Raw genomic sequence first — 16,553 nt, 5'->3', positions numbered from 1 at the left:
GACGGACGAACAGCGTTAACGCTGTTCCGTTTTTTGGAAAATTCGAATTTTGTCGGTCAGCGCCTGCTGACCGACTTTGAGTGCACGGGTGCACGGCTGGTGCACTTATGTACTATGCACCTCTGTCTCATATGGGATCCACATATGATGTTTGCAAGAAATCTGCACCGTCCATCTTCTTCCTCTTTTAATTTAAGCCGTTGATCTAAGGATGAGGTGTATCCAGCGATCAGGTGGGCCCCAGATCAGTAAATTGTGGGCTGATCTGTCCGTTGGGCCACTTGCAGAGGGATCCAATGGCTAAAATTTGACGTGTACGGTTATTTTTTGGTCTTCAGGCCACGTATGGAGTTTCGAACTGATCAGATGGTGGGATCCCTATGATCTTGCATTCTGGACACTTTTCAGGCCACTTGAGCTTTAATTCCTCGATTTTCTTGGATCCCTGGCGTGCAAATCTGTCGATCTTGGTCTCCTAGGGTCCGTCGCTTGCCCTGGTGACTTTAGACTGTTAAATCCATGCTTTTAGTACCCTTTTCCAGTCCAAGCTCGTGAATACGCCCTGCATCACAAACATGATTAAATCAGGCCGTTAAACAATACTATGTTTGAAAATCCAGGCAATAACAGGGTCTGATATGCAATATTTGACCCTCAACACAACCCCTAACTAGCATCTTGCTAGTCCCGAGCAAGGTATGCGAAAAATAAATTGAGAATTACAGGACAATTTCTACAAACTCAAGAGATTTATGAAAAACAATTCAGATACTCGAATTCTAAGATTTATGAATGTTGGCATTACTTTCTCCTGGAATCAAGCTCACGGTACTTCATAATCAAGCTCAAATATTAATCCATTAATTAGAACGATTCTAAATATTGAATTCCATGGGTGTATCGTGTAATCTCGGCTTATCATTAAGGTTCACTTCTTAATTTCATGATATTATCGGTAAACACTAAGATAATTCATAAGAACTAAAACTTTTCTCACGGGTCATCTTTTCAGTAATCGACCGTTGATATATATATATATATATTCATTAAAATACCGCCAAGGGGAGGAATCAAATCTTCACCTATAGGGAGCAAACCTATGATGAAGACCATTGCCCACCCCTTTCCGTAGGCTACTTTGGGAAATCAAACCTTCACCTATAGGGAGCAAACCTATGATGAAGATTATCCACCCAATCCTTTCAATTTTCTCAAGCCGGTTCCTTTCATGCTTAGTGAGTACCAAGTAAATCCTTCAATATCAAACCGAGACCTTAATGTGAAAGCGAGATGTGACATGTGAGATCATAACTCAATCAAAGTGTATAATCTTCTAATTCTAAATTAATAATTCAAACTTAGCTGTGAAATTTAACAAATAGTTGAATCCAAAAGTCATAAAGTACCAACATCATGCATCTTGAAATTCTAAGTGCCCTAGATGGCTGTCAAAATCACTTCGAATTCATCAGAAATCCTGAGAAATTAAAAATTTTTAAAAATTTTCACAACTTTTGCTCAAGACCAAGAAAACACTGATTAGGAAACCTAATCTCCCACCCCCAACCAAAAATCTACATTGTCCTCAATGTAAAAGAAATAAGCATGCAATGCACATGGGACAAAATAAGTAAATGAGAAGTGATGGGAAGATAATACCTGAAAGAATCAAGAGGCTTTCCATAGCTATTTACGTAAAAGGGGGTCAGTACAAGAGAGAAACCAATAAAAGTAAAGACAAAATCCTACCTATACCACTTTTGCAGGTGCTCTCGATTGCATTTAGCATATGCAACAAGCCTTTAAACCCCTAGGTTGCCCCTAGTGGATGAGTTGTAGTCTCGTAAGGGTTTGCAGTAATGTTACCCACAAACATTGGACTAACTAATGATATAAACGAAATGAAATGAAGAGCTGGGTTGCCTCTTAGGAGCGCTAAGTTTACCGTCTTCAGCCAGACAAATAAAGCAGCTACCCTAGTCCTATGAAAGCGATAAACTTACCTGTACCTCCATCAGACTAGGAGATCAATCCTGGTAAACAGGAGCAGTCAGGGGCATAGACATGTCCTCTAAATCAAATTTCTCGACAAATGGTTTCAATCGTTGTCCATTGACTTTAAACTCCTTGCCATTGTCGGGATCTCTTATCTCAACGGCCCCATGCGGAAAAACAGTGACAACAATGTAAGGGCCGGTCCAACGAGATCGAAGCTTACCCGGAAAGAGATGTAATCGAGAATTGTACAAAAGGACCTTCTGACCAGGCGTGAATGATTTTCACAAAATGTGTTGGTCATGAAATGCTTTCATCTTGTCCTTGTAAATTCTCGAATTATTGTACGCATCATTTCGGATTTCTTCAAGTTCATTCAATTGAAGTTTGCATAGCGAGCCAGCGTTGTCCAGATTGAAATTTAGATTTTTGATCGCCCAATATGCTTTATGTTCCAGCTCCACAGGCAAGTGACAAGTCTTCCCATAGACAAGTCTGAAGGGAAACATCCCAATAGGGGTTTTAAATGCAGTACGGTATGCCCATAAGGCATCGGTCAATCGAATTGACCAATCCTTACGATCAGGGTTGACCGTCTTCTCCAAGATGTGTTTAATTTCCCTATTAGAAATCTTGGCTTGCCCACTTGTCTATAGGTGGTACGGGGTGCTCACCTTATAAGAGATACCGTATTTCTTCATTAAGCTCTCGAATGGTCTATTACAAAAGTGTGAGCCCCCATCACTAATGATGGCTCGAGGCGTTCCGAATCGAGAAAGGATGTTTTCTTTTAGGAATTTAATGACCGTGCGATGGTCATTAGTTCGACACGGAATCGCTTCAACCCATTTAATGACATAGTCCACGGTGAGCAAAATATACAGATTTCCAAATGATTGGGGGAATGGTCCCATGAAATCGATGCCCGAGCAATCAAATGCTTCAATGATAAGGATGGGATTCAAGGGCATCATATTTCGACGGGACAATGCTCCCAATTTCTGGCAACGCTCACAAGCTTTGCAAAACTCATGAGTGTCCCTAAACATAGTGGGCCAATAAAAGCCACACTGTAGAATCTTGGCCATGGTCTTTTTAGCAGAAAAGGGACCACCACAGGCCTCTGAGTAACAGAAGGAGATGACGCTCTGATGCTCATCGTCTGGTACATATCTCCTTAGAATTTGGTCTGGGCAATATTTAAATAAATAAGGATCATCCCAGAAAAAGTTACGCACCTCGGTGAAGAATTTCTTCTTATCTTGCACAGTCCACTGTGTCGATATGGCACTTGTAGCAAGATAATTAGCAATATCAACAAACCAAGGTGAATGGGAGACTCTGAACAGTTGTTCATCAGGGAACATGTCATTGATATGAGTCGTCTCAAGGGACTCAGAGGTATTAAGGCGAGAAAGGTGATCGGCCACTACGTTCTCTACTCCCTTTTTATTTTTAATTTCTAAATCAAATTCTTGGAGTAGAAGGATCCATTGTATCAAACGGGGCTTAGAATCATTCTTAGAAAGAAGATACTTAAGTGCCGCATGATTTGTGTAGATAATGATCTTAGATCCGATCAAGTAGGACCTAAATTTGTCCAAGGCGAACATTACAGCTAAGAGTTCCTTTTCCGTAGTCGAGTAGTTCACCTGGGCAGAATTTAAAGTTCTACTTGCGTAATGAATGACGTAGGGCCTCTTATCATTTCTCTGGCCTAGGACTGCCCCAAAAGCATAATCAGAAGCGTCGCACATAAGCTCAAAAGGAAGGCTCCAGTCGGGTGGCTGCATGATAGGTGCAGTGGTTAACGTGCCCTTAAGCTTGATGAAAGCTTCCTGGCATTGCTCAGTCCACTCGTACGGAGCATCCTTTTGAAGAAGAGTGCATAAAGGACGAGACAGGAGACTAAAGTCCTTTATGATTTGCCTGTAAAATCCTGCGTGTCCTAAGAAGGATCGCACGTCTCTGATGTTCTTGGGTGGAGTTAGGTTAGAGATAAGATCGATTTTTGCCTTATCTACCTCGATTCCCTTGGACGAGATGATATGCCCAAGGACAATTCCCTTCTGAACCATGAAATGGCACTTCTCCCAATTAAGTACCAAGTTCTTTTCTTCACATCTTTTCAGCACACATTTAAGACTTTCCAAGCATTTGCTGAAAGATGGACCATAAACAGAGAAATGAAGACCTCTAGATATTGCCCCACCATGTCAGAAAAAATACTAAGCATACATCGCTGAAAAGTGGCAGGGGCATTACATAGTCCAAATGGCATCCTTCGATAGGCAAAGGTACCGTAGGGACATGTAAATGTGGTCTTTTTCTGGTCTTCAAGGGCTATCTCTATCTGGTTGTAGCCCGAATACCCGTCAAGAAAATTGTAATAGGAATGACCAGCTAACCTTTCCAAGATCTGATCAATGAATGGTAAAGGAAAGTGGTCTTTCCTCGTGATGGTATTCAACTTCCTGTAATCAATGCACATTCTCCAACCAGTAGTGACTCTAGTTGGCACGAGTTCATTATTAGCATTGGCTACGATGGTGATTCTGAACTTCTTAGGGACCACTTGAGTTGGACTCACCCATTGACTATCAGATATAGGGTATATAATACTCACATCCAATAGTTTAAGAACCTCGGCCTTAACCACTTCCTTCATGTTTGGATTTAGTCTATGTTGTGGTTGCCGAACGGTTTTTGCATTATCCTCAAGATATATGTGGTGAGTACAAATCGAGGGATCGATTCCCTTGAGGTCCGCTATCGTCCATCCCAGGGCTCCTTTATGCTCAATGAGAGTAGATATGAGCATACTCTCCTGTTCTTTCTCCAGGTGGGCAGAGATCATCACCGGATACGTCTCATCTTGACCTAAATAGGCATATTTCAAATCAGAGGGCAAAGGTTTTAGGTCAAGCTTCGCCGGCTTGAGGTTAGACGGTAGAGGCACTACATCGGTTTGTGGCAATTCTTCAAATTGTGGCCTCCACCGGTTAACTTTAAGTACCGGTGCAATATCAAGCAAGGCACACGTCTCCCTAATCATGTCATCATCAAAATCATGGGAGTGGGCCAGGCACGTCTCCAGATGGTCGGAGGATAAGGTCAGCGGTGTCGTATCTTCCACGAAAGAATCAATCATGTTAATGTCGTGGAAATCGTCATCATCCTCTGAGTTGCTGCCGTTATTGAAAAAAATATTTGACTCCAATGTCAAATTTCCAAAAGACATAGTCATGATACCATTCCTACAATTGATAATTGCATTTGACGTGGCAAGGAATGGGCGACCAAGAATGACGGGAATCTGAGTACTCATGTTATTGATGGGTTCGGTGTCCAGGATGATAAAATCTACAGGGTAGTAAAATCTATCGACCTGGACTAACACATCCTCAATTATCCCTCTTGGTACACGAACAGAGCGATCAGCAAGTTGTAGTGTGGTTAGGGTGGGTTTTAATTCACCCAAACCTAACTGTTTGTATACCGAGTAGGGAATCAGATTGACGCTCGCTCCTAAGTCAAGAAGTGCGTGATCAATTCGATGGTTCCCGATTACACATGATATGGTTGGGCTACCGGGATCCTTGAATTTCTACGGCACGTCTTGCTTCAGGATGGCACTCACTTTCTCAGTCAAGAAGATTTTCTTTTGAATAATTTTTCATCTTTTGGTCGTGCATAAGTCTTTCAGAAATTTGGCATATGAAGGAATCTATTTCACGACATCAAGTAGAGGAATGTTGACTTTCACTTGTTTCAACACCTCTAGGATATCCTGAGAGTTAGAAAGAGGTTTTGGTGAAACCAACCGTTGGGGGAACGAAGCAACTGGTTTCTCTAGAAGTTCCGGTTCTAATTTTCGTGGGGCATCACTAGCTTCATCATTGTTGTCCTCTTCTGGTTCTTGAGGTTTTTCGGGTCTGACCAGAAGAGTTTTATCAATGATCTTTCTACTCCTAAGAGTAGTGATGGATTTAGCATGCCCCATCTGATTTGAAGAGCTGGGATCATTATTCTCGTACTGCGCTTTAGGATTGGGGAGAGGTTGTGCAGGAAGCATCCCCTTTTCTATAACCGTCATACGAGAATCTATCTTTTGCATAAAATCTATAATTCCCCGCATTGCCTGAGCCAGCTCTTGTATGGGATTTTGAACCGGTTCCTCTTGAGGTTTCACTTGATTTGGATTTTGATTGAAGAAACCTAGAGGGGTCACCGTTTGTCCATTCCTCCAACTAAAGTTTGGATGATTTTTCCAGCCAGGATTGTATGTATTGGAGTTAGGTCCAGTAAAAGGTCTTTGATAATTGTTTACGGCATTGGCTTGTTCATTCAACACTCCTCGAAAGGCGGGTATTGTAGGACAGTTTTCAGTTGTGTGAATGTTGTAATCACAGATGCCGCAAACAATTTCATCGACCTTATCCTTCTTTCCTTCCATGGCCTCAACTTTCCTTATGAGCGTAGTCACTTTACACTTGAGATCATCCTCTTCTTTCAAGAGATATAATCCACCTTTCTCCTTTAATTGAGTCGGCGTAGACGTGGTGTTCGACTTTGGGTAATAATCCCATGATTGTGTTTTTTCAGCCAGACTGTCGAGGTAGTCCCATACCTCGTCGACATCTTTATTAATGAACTCTCCATTACACATTGTCTCGACCATTTGGCGCATGGAAGATGTCAGTCCATCGTAGAAAAAATTTGTAATGCGCCACGTTTTAAATCCGTGTTGTGGGCATGAACTGACCAAATCTTTGAACCTTTCCCAACATTGGAAGAATGTTTCATCTTCCTTTTGGGCAAAGTTCATGATCGCTTTTCTGAGGGTAATCGTTTTATGATGTGGGAAGAATTTTTTTATGAATTCCCTCTGCATGTCGTTCCATGTGCAAATGGATCTAGGACGCAGTGAATGTAACCACGTCTTAGCTTTCTCTTTTAAGGAAAAAGGAAAGAGTTTCAGCCTAATTGTATCCTCAGATACATTAGGAAAACATAATGTAGCTATAATCTCATCGAACTCTTTCAAATGTAAATATGGACTCTCTGATTCAAGTCCATGGAATTTGGGAAGGAGTTGGATAACTCCTGGCTTGATGTCCATTTGTCCTGTGTTTTCAGGAAAAATCATACATGAGGGCGTACTCACTCCCGCCGGTTGTAGATAATCTCGTAAAGTACGAGGCAGGGGTGCCTGTTGCACCTCATTCTCATCTTGGGTATCCTCCACCCTGGGTGGAAGTAGAGGAGGTTGGTCTTCAGCCATAACTTCAATTAACTCAGGGGATTTCGAGCGGTGTCTAGTCCTGCAATGGATAGTCAACCCCTCAACCAATCCTCCTTCAGTCAAGAGACGTCGAGTGTCGTCACGGGCCCACTTGGGCATAAAACACTCACAGCCCTCAACTAAATTCAAAGCCTAATCCTAAGAAAGGAAAAGAAAATCTAAAAAGAAAGAGAGGGAGAGTTGGAAAGAAATTACCAAATTGAAGCCCCTAAGTTAAGGACCTGCAAAATAAAACAAAATAAGTTAGATTCTAAAAAGGAGAAAAAAAATCCTTTAAAAGAAAGATAACGGTAAACTGATTTCTAAAAGAAAGTGGAAACTTCTAAAATAAATTAGGAAAGTCCTAAACTAGAAAGTAAATTACTAAAAGAGAACTGAAAAATAGAAAGTAGGGAAGGAGCTTACCGAATTAGAAATTTCTATCTTAAAGGCCTACAAAATATGAAGGTTAGTTTCTAAACAAAAATTCTAAAAATAAATTAGGAAACAAATTAGATTCTAAGAGATTTAGAATTAGAAAGTTACTAAAATAAAAATAGAAAGTTAATTTCTAAAAAGGGAAAGAAATAACCTAATTTCTAAAAATAAACTATTTCCTACAGAGGGGAGGGTACTAGAATTAAAAAAATTTCTAAAATTTTAAACCCTAATTCTAAAAAATAAGAAAAAGTAGAGAGATTAGGAAGGAATTACCAATTGAGAAACTTATGTCAAGATCCTATAAAACAGGAAACAAGTTAGTTTTGAACTCAAATAAAAATAAATAAAGAAAACTAAGGTTAGTAATAAAGAAAACTAAGGTTAGTAAAATCCTAATCTTAAACTAATCCTAAAACCAATTAATTTCAGAGAATCGTAACCCTCAGTCCCCGGCAACGGCGCCAAAAACTTGTTCACTTCCCAAGTATAGGGTTGTGATGTAGTAATAAACTCGGTAAGACCGAAGTCGAATCCACAGGGACTGAAACTTGTACGTTTCCTGAAACTAGGTGGAAATAGAACTAGCCTAAGATGCAATCTAAATCAAATGTAAATTGATGAATAATAGTGAGATAATTATCTAGAACTTTAAGGAATTCAGAGGAAGGAAACTAGGGATTCAGAGGATCCACTTGTAGAGATCAGGGAGAAATTATGCCTGCTTCAGAAATCATGGAATTTAACTAGACTTCCTTTGATATAGTTTTCAAGAGGTGAAAGGTATATGAATTAGAATGGATTCCATCACCAAACCATGCCCAGGAGACAAAGTAAACAACAGAATTAAACTAATTACTAACCAACCAACAATGTATGAGGATCAGGAAGGGTACTGTCATCCTACCATGCCCATGGGACAATGATGAACAACAGGGGTTCCTGACTTCATAAACATAAAAAGGGAAAGAAATACTCAAAGTCATTGCAAACCCATTGTAATTTCAGTCACAACAGATCATTTAAAAACTAAAAGTATTCCTTTAATTATCAAACTAATATCAAAGTTAGTTTAGAAATTTAAATTAAATTACCAGCATACAATGGAGTCTCCCATCTCGCTACAAGCTTCACCTCTTAGCCCTAGCTAAGAGGTTTAGCCCAACATGATTGGGCTTGATCTCTTAAATAAATAAATAAAAAATAAATAAAACATTAAAACTTTCAATGGCTAACCCTCTTCTTGCAATCATCCAAGCCCGCAACCCTGCTCGTCCCCAGCCTCCAGCCACGTCTTCCTCCCCTTCTTTTCTCTTTCTCTCTCCCTGACGTGCAGCAGCAACCAACCTCCCATGTGCCAGCAGAAAGCTAAGCTCTGCCTCTGTTCACGGCTGCCTCTTGAAGCTGTTCCCATCTCCCTCATGTTCCTCGTCCTATATATGCATTAGGCCCTTGCTGTGGCTCCTGAATTTCGTCCAGAAAACTCCCGGAAGCAAAAACTTAAGCAGCCAGCGATGCAGCAGCGTGCGCAGCAAGAAATCAAAACGGAGTCGCGTTTGGCCTCAGTTTGGGAGGCTCGCCGTCCAGTAACTTCAAAACCGACTTCATGGCTAGGGTCAATCATGGCTTGGGCATTATCTGGACGGTTTGGATCACCAATCCGATCACAGGCAGTGGCCCACAATCGGCCGGAAATCACGGATTTCCCGGACGCGAAAACAGGGTGCGTAATGTACTTACGTTGTACTGATGGTGGGGCCCACTTCACTGTTTTTTTGGAAAATCCAAGCCGTCCACTGCGTTCTACTCAAAAAACCAGGTGGGAAGCACTATTTTTGGACCAAATTCTATGTGGCCCACAATACCTTCTACTTCGCCGTTCATCCTGCCTTTAACGGTTAGGATTCTGCAATATTTTACATGGTCTCAAAAGGCCGCCTTGGTGAGGTAAATACCCCACCTACGCACACAATGGACGGTCCCGATTGATGCTATGCATGATGTGTGGGGCCCACAAGCAGATCCGACGGACGAACAGCGTTAACGCTGTTCCGTTTTTTGGAAAATTCGAATTTTGTCGGTCAGCGCTTGCTGACCGACTTTGAGTGCACGGGTGCACGGCTGGTGCACTTATGTACTATGCACCTCTGTCTCATATGGGATCCATATATGATGTTTGCAAGAAATCTGCACCGTCCATCTTCTTCCTCTTTTAATTTAAGCCGTTGAGTCCAAGGATGAGGTATATCCAGCGATCAGGTGGGCCCCAGATCAGTAAATTGTGGGTTGATCTGTCCGTTGGGCCACTTGCAGAGGGATCCAATGGCTAAAATTTGACGTGTACAGTTATTTTTTGGTCTTCAGGCTACGTATGGAGTTTCGAACTGATCAGATGGTGGGATCCCTATGATCTTGCATTCTGGATACTTTTCAGGCCACTTGAGCTTTAATTCCTCGATTTTCTTGGATCCCTGGCGTGCAAATCTGTCGATCTTGGTCTCCTAGGGTCCGTCGCTTGCCTTGGTGACTTTAAACTGTTAAATCCATGCTTTTAGTACCCTTTTCCAGTCCAAGCTCGTGAATACGCCCTGCATCACAAACATGATTAAATCAGGCCGTTAAACAATACTATGTTTGAAAATTCAGGCAATAAAAGGGTCTTATATGCAATATTTGACCCTCAACAGTAGGAAAGGGGTGTGACCTTACCCGCCTGAGTGAGGGGGCAATATTTAGGTTAAGTTTGACCACCTTGAGGAATGGGTCCGCTATCGACGAGTTGGGCCAGATATTGGCAGACGAATAATGAGGTCTCTTCTACTTACCCAGTTGTGCTCTCAGATAGGGGCTGCAAGCTGGCGTAGAGTGTACTAGAACCTGGTAATGATCTTAAAGATGTACAGTACTGATATGTAGACTTATTGAGCAGAGTTGCATACTTAACATTTTACTTATTCATTCATTCACTATCCACTTGGGCTAGTGGTGCGCAACTAATTATTATGTACCTTTGCAATGGCCAGGATTTCAGTTGCGGCGCGCGACTAACATGACGTTAGGAATTTACCACATTGAGTCTGGCTATCCAAATTTAGGAATGGGACTGGTTTAGACAGAAGTCCCTTGTGATGAACCCCACAGCTTGCGATACTACGTGCTATCATCCCGACTTTACACTCCAGCTTCGTCATTTCATTCGCACCACATATTGCATTGCACCCTCAATACATAACATTTGGTTTACTATGCTTCTGTATTGCATAACTTAAATAAGGTTGATGGTATTATAGACTTGTCAGGATCTGCATATTGCATTACATCAGTGGCATATGGCATTTTGGTTGATATATATTTGCATTTATATGGCGTAGATGAGGCTGATGGTATTCGTAGCTCTTCAAAATTGCCTATTGTATTGCATCCTCAGTATATGATATTTAACTTATTATGTCTCCGCATTACATAGCATATCTACTTTGCTTCCTTAATATATGATATTGGTTTATTATGTTTTTGCGTTGCATAGCCTGGATAAGGCTAATGGTATTTGTGGACTTACCAGCATGTTTTCGCATTGCTCTGATATTGCATACTTGGTACTAACCTTACGCACACACTTACACCACCCTCTAAGCTTTCTATAAGCTTATGCATGATAGATGCGTGCAGGTGGCGTTAGGTTGCAGTAGCGTTGAGCTTGGAGCATGCAGCTATCTTCTGGAGCTTTGATTTCCAATATATGTATTTCCCTTTCAGCTTTGTATTCAACTATTTATATTAGTGGATATGTGATAATGATGTTACCTTTGTGATTTGGGTAAACTTATGGTTATGCTTCTTACGAGATAAATGTACGTTAGAAAATTCTTCTTGTAGGATCTCAGGGTCGGAATCTGACGTATGGGCGCTGGGAGCTGAGAATAGGATACTACGGAGGCTGTCGGCACCAGATTCAACCATCGAAAATTTTGTGAGCCCGGTTTTCAAGTTTGGGGCGTGACAATACATCTTTACTATTAAAAAAAAATCTAGTTGTTAAAATACCTACGTGGATGAGTACTCATGTACCTACTCATGCGCGAAAATTTACCGGTTGTTACAAATATTCCAATTTTCAAAGACGTTGGCTGTGTGAACCTTACAGCGCGCCATAGCATGTCAGCCGCACCTATCGCTTGGCATAACCATGTTTCGACTGAAACTCAACTTTAGTCATAAGGCCATTGTGGTGATAAGCCGGTACATGTATTAGATATACAATATGTATATCTCATCTGCAATCAGTTAGACTTACCTCTTTTAGGATACTTATGACTTTATGAATTTTAATGTCATTCGGTCTTAGGGCAGTTAAGTATATTTTCCTTCTCTCTAGTTAAAATCTTACTACCATATGGCATTATGTAAGTAATTGGATATCTAAGACGATCAAATCAAACATAAACACTTATAAATATTTCTGCCTTACATCGAACGACTCAGCACCCCATCAAGTTCCTGTACGGGGAAGCTACCTTGAGCCACTGAGATGTATGTGTGACATCCACTCCCCCGATTATTTCCCGGGCCATGTAAGGGATAAGTAAATGGATTCAATGAGGCTTGACAAAAAGGGTCTTAATTAGTTTCGTCATCTCGTGACGTAGGTCAATTAAATAAGCACTTTCAAACATGCTTTGTACAGTCATTTTTTAAAGTGACACATGGCTTAATCAAATCTTGCAATGTCAGCACATCATTGAACACGACATTTCGGAACCTTATTGAATACTGTTTATAAAAATCGAGCAGATTTAAAATTTTAAGGGAGCACGCCACAGGCAGTATAAACTGGACATCTACCATTGAAACCTTCACTGTGCCGGGTAATCTTTGACTCGGTCTAATATTTGTAATCCCAGTGGAAATGACCTTATGAACGGCTTCGATGGCATATAAACGTGCCAGCAGGCTTAGCAAGGTGTCTACGATGGCTTTTCAGTGCCTACTCTGTCTGGTGTGACTATCGAGGGTGCTTTAGACATTTTCCCTGGCCAAAAAGACCCGGCCAAGGAACTGCGACCAGTCAACGCAAGGTGGGCACCGCTTCCCCGAACCGGAAATTCAAACGTGACTATGGGCTATTAAAAAAATGTCTAAAAGATGCGGCCACGAAGAAACGGCTACCATTGGACGCGGTTTGGCAGCGACCTAGCTAGTCTCGAAGCTTTGTAGGACTTGCCATGTATTTGTTTTATCCACACCTTTCATTTATTTTATAAAATTATTTTAGGTCATGAGCTCAGAATTAAGCCAGATCCAAATCCTGCCACAGTCTGCATCATTTTTGGGCTAATGCCCTAAACTAAGCTTTAAAAAAATTAATGAACGGCGTGGATAAAATACATATATCATGCTAAGACCCACCGATCTATGACACAAGCTAATTGGCTAAATTAGGTGGTGTTGGGTTACTGGCCAAACCGCGTCCGCTACCATTAGGTGGGTGCGTGAGACGCAATTGCGGTTTGGTGCGGCTCCGATCTTTCCTCCTCCTCTTGAAAGACGCGTGCCGCCGGGCTTCTGGACTTCGATGGGTCGCCACGTGTCGACCATCGGATGCAAACACTTGCGACGATCCCTTCAACGCACGAAAGTTCCTACGTTTAACGGCAACGCAAATATGACACAGGAAACTTCTATAAGTAGGGAAGGTTTCCCTTTGTCTATACTCAAGCACAGAGAGGAGAAGAGAAGAAGAAAGGGCGAGCTGAGAATACAGACTTCTATTACGGGAGACTAGAGACGAAAGAGAGAGAGAGAGAGAGAGAGAGAGAGAGAGAGAGATGGCTTCTTCTTCTTCTTCTTCTTCTTCTTGCATGGGATTGATTGTAGTTGTCGTTGTAGCAGCTTTGCTTCAGTGCGCTACGGCGGCGACCTACACGGTCGGTGACACCACTGGGTGGACGATCCCCTCAGGAGGTGCTCAATTCTACCCCAATTGGGCCGGCAGCAAGACGTTCGTCGTTGGTGACATTCTCTGTAAGTAGACTCTTTCTCTCTCTTAGTTTTATCTATCTTTTTCTCCATGATTCTCTTTGATTGTAGCCAAAGGCACTGTTGTTGTGATGGGTCTTTTCTAAAACTTTGGGTCCGTTTGGATCGATGATCCCCAGTAAGAGAATTCATCGTCATTATTACCTATTCATCATAACAGTTAACCATCCTATGCTTTTATCAATCAATACATCAAATGGGTAGGAACGTCGCTTTCATATCAAGCTTGGCCATGGTGGGACCTGCCTATTGAACGGTTCCAATCATCCATGCATATGGCCCAACTAAAAGACTATATAAATTCATCATAACACTCAGTACGAATTCATGTTTCTCTTGAAATTACTAGAACAAATCTCACATACATCTGATGTGGGGTTGCTTGCTGTTTGCAGCCTTCAATTTCAGCCCTCAAAGCCACGATGTCGCCACGGTGACGAAGGCACAGTACGATGCCTGCACTGCCCCCTCCGAGGGTAATATCATAAGGACAAGCCCGGCAAACATCACTCTCAGCACTGCTGGCAATCACTACTACATCTGCACATTCTCTGGGCACTGTTCCGCCGGACAGAAGCTAACTGTCAACGTTGTCTCCTCGAGCACCGGCAACCCAACAACCCCCACTGTCTCAGCCGGCGGACCTTCACCACCACCCACATCAGGCGACTCCACGCCCCCCAACGCTGCCCCATCTCTTGTCGCCGGTTTTGGCACTGCAGGTGTTGTTGCCGCCGTCTTCTCCGCCTTCTTCCTTTAGATGAGTCATTGCCATGACTGCCTGATTTATTTTTTTTTTATCTTGTAAATTTTTTTATTTTTTATTTTAGTACAGTGGCCCATCTGTGGGGGCCTTGGAGTTGAGTGATTCATTTCTGTTTTACAGTGGCATAAAACGTACATGTTTTTAGTCAGACTCGTTAATAAAATTATATCATTCTTAATTATGACATTGTTTCAACCGCACATTTATTCAGGTACGTTTGGTTGCACCAAATTTCATGAATTTTAGTGCAACCAAATGCGCCCTCACTAAGTATAGATTCCACTTCTTAAAATTGATATTTCCAAAGCTACGGTTGAATTTTGGTAATGCAAAGTTTCTTCCATCGACCAGACTACGGCGATCAACGGTGGTGACTACACACCAGAGTTATTGGAGGGACGTGGTACCCAAAATCAGTGCTGACTGTGAATGTTGAGCATTCAATTTTACGCATTCAATCGGACTAGATCCTCCCATCGGTGTTACTTTCAGGCAATAGGCCATCGACATTGGTTCCTTTCAACATAAACCGTTCAGATGGAAATGGTGGACCACTCTCTCTGGAATCCAGCCTTATTTATGTTGTGATGCTTAGGATCATCATCCTTAGAATAGGATGAATATAAAAATATGCTGCTTGAAAATTAGCAGGACCGTCCTGGTTAGTTGATAGCCATAATCTGTCAGCGGGCAGTGTAGGTTGAGTTCAAGCGATCGTTCTACTTTTGAGTCATGTTGAGTCAACTGAGTGCACGAACCAGCTCAACAAGTCAAAGGCCGAGCCGACTCTGGCCTGTTAGGTAACGCTTAAAATTTTTACTTAATGGGAAATTCGGAAAGCAATGCACGTTTAGTTTTGTTTGTTGACATCGAACGTATAAAGCACTTTGCAATTATTGTTGAATTTTTTCAGCGATGGAGGCCTGGCCTAACGTTGAATCTATAATGCGGTCTATGTTTCCTTCTGAAAAATTCAAAATAACCCTTAGCTTTCTCCTTTGCACAATACATTACCCAACTTTTAACATGTGGAACTACTCTGAGCCCATTATGATTTATGTGTTATATCCACACCGCCGATCAACCTTTTTATATCATCCTAGAGCATGATCCCAAAAAATGAGGCACATCAAAAGCTCAAGTCTACCACATTATAGAAAGTAGTAGGAATTGAACGACTACCGTTAAAGCCTTCTTAGGGTCCGTTGTGAAGTTTATTTGTCATCTAACTTTTTCATAAGGTCACGCAAACTTGGATGAATGGAAAACACAAAAATTAGCTTGATTAGAGGCTTATGTGGCCCCAAAATTTTTTTATGGTAGGCACCCAATGCCAACTATTGCTTGTAGTGTGGCCCACTTAAGCCTTAGATCTGGCTTATTTTTGGTCTTAGTCTCTTGAAGTGATATGGAAAAATTAATGGACGGTGTGGATAAAACATATACATCACGGTATGCCCCATTGAGCCTTTTGACAGGAACATCCATCTCTGGCTATAACCAAGTGGGTTATCACATAATCCCCACCCAGATTTGGGGAGAGAGGATTCGGTGAGACCCTGGATACACCGAGGTGGGTGTGACCTCAAACTATGGGTCCATTGTGATGTATGTGACTACATCCACACCGTCCATCCATAGTGAAAGCTCATTTTTGGGCATAATCCAAAAAATGAAGCAGCTTCAAATCCCATATAGACCATGGTACAGGAAACAATGGTGTTTAACTATTAAAAACTTCTTATGGGCCACGAAAGCCTTGGATCAAGATGATATTTGTGTGGCCTCTTTATCTAGGTGTTTGTGTCCTTATCAACGGGTTGGATGGCAAATAACATTTTGGTGGAATCCATGAAGTTTTTAACCGTCAGAATTAAACCATGACTGTTTCCAATGGTGTGGTCAGCATAAAATTTTCGTCGGCTTCATTTTTAGAATAATGCCCTAGAATGAAGTTTTAAAACGGCTGGATAGTTTGGATTTAAGGTGCACAAATCATTATGAGCCCCACAGGGGTCCCACCTGCGTGGGTGG

At 41.7% G+C, this 16,553-nt stretch overlaps 1 protein-coding gene and 1 non-coding gene across 2 annotated transcripts; both read left to right on the top strand.

Moving 5' to 3' along the window:
• The first annotated feature begins 6,734 nt into the window (after window positions 1–6,734).
• LOC131224600 (small nucleolar RNA R71) lies at window positions 6,735–6,841 on the top strand. Its single transcript, XR_009161071.1, has one exon. It is a non-coding gene; the product is annotated as a small nucleolar RNA R71 (small nucleolar RNA).
• Window positions 6,842–13,515: 6,674 nt separating this feature from the next.
• LOC131223119 (umecyanin-like) lies at window positions 13,516–14,697 on the top strand. The gene is made up of 2 exons (XM_058218433.1): window positions 13,516–13,738; window positions 14,149–14,697. Exons 1-2 carry the CDS (start codon window positions 13,543–13,545, stop codon window positions 14,511–14,513), a joined length of 561 nt encoding a protein of 186 aa, XP_058074416.1. The 5' UTR covers window positions 13,516–13,542; the 3' UTR covers window positions 14,514–14,697.
• The last annotated feature ends 1,856 nt before the right edge of the window (window positions 14,698–16,553 follow it).

The sequence above is a fragment of the Magnolia sinica genome, chromosome 13 (genome assembly GCF_029962835.1).
Source record: "Magnolia sinica isolate HGM2019 chromosome 13, MsV1, whole genome shotgun sequence".
Lineage (NCBI taxonomy): Eukaryota > Viridiplantae > Streptophyta > Magnoliopsida > Magnoliales > Magnoliaceae > Magnolia > Magnolia sinica.
This window is presented reverse-complemented; position numbering and strand designations above follow the sequence as displayed.

Coding starts and splice junctions, on each gene's coding strand:
- LOC131223119 (XM_058218433.1), top strand. CDS start 13,543: ATGGCTTCTTCTTCTTCTTCTTCTTCTTCTTGCATGGGATTGATTGTA. Junction 13,739..14,148: donor CGTCGTTGGTGACATTCTCT/GTAAGTAGACTC, acceptor TGCTGTTTGCAG/CCTTCAATTTCAGCCCTCAA.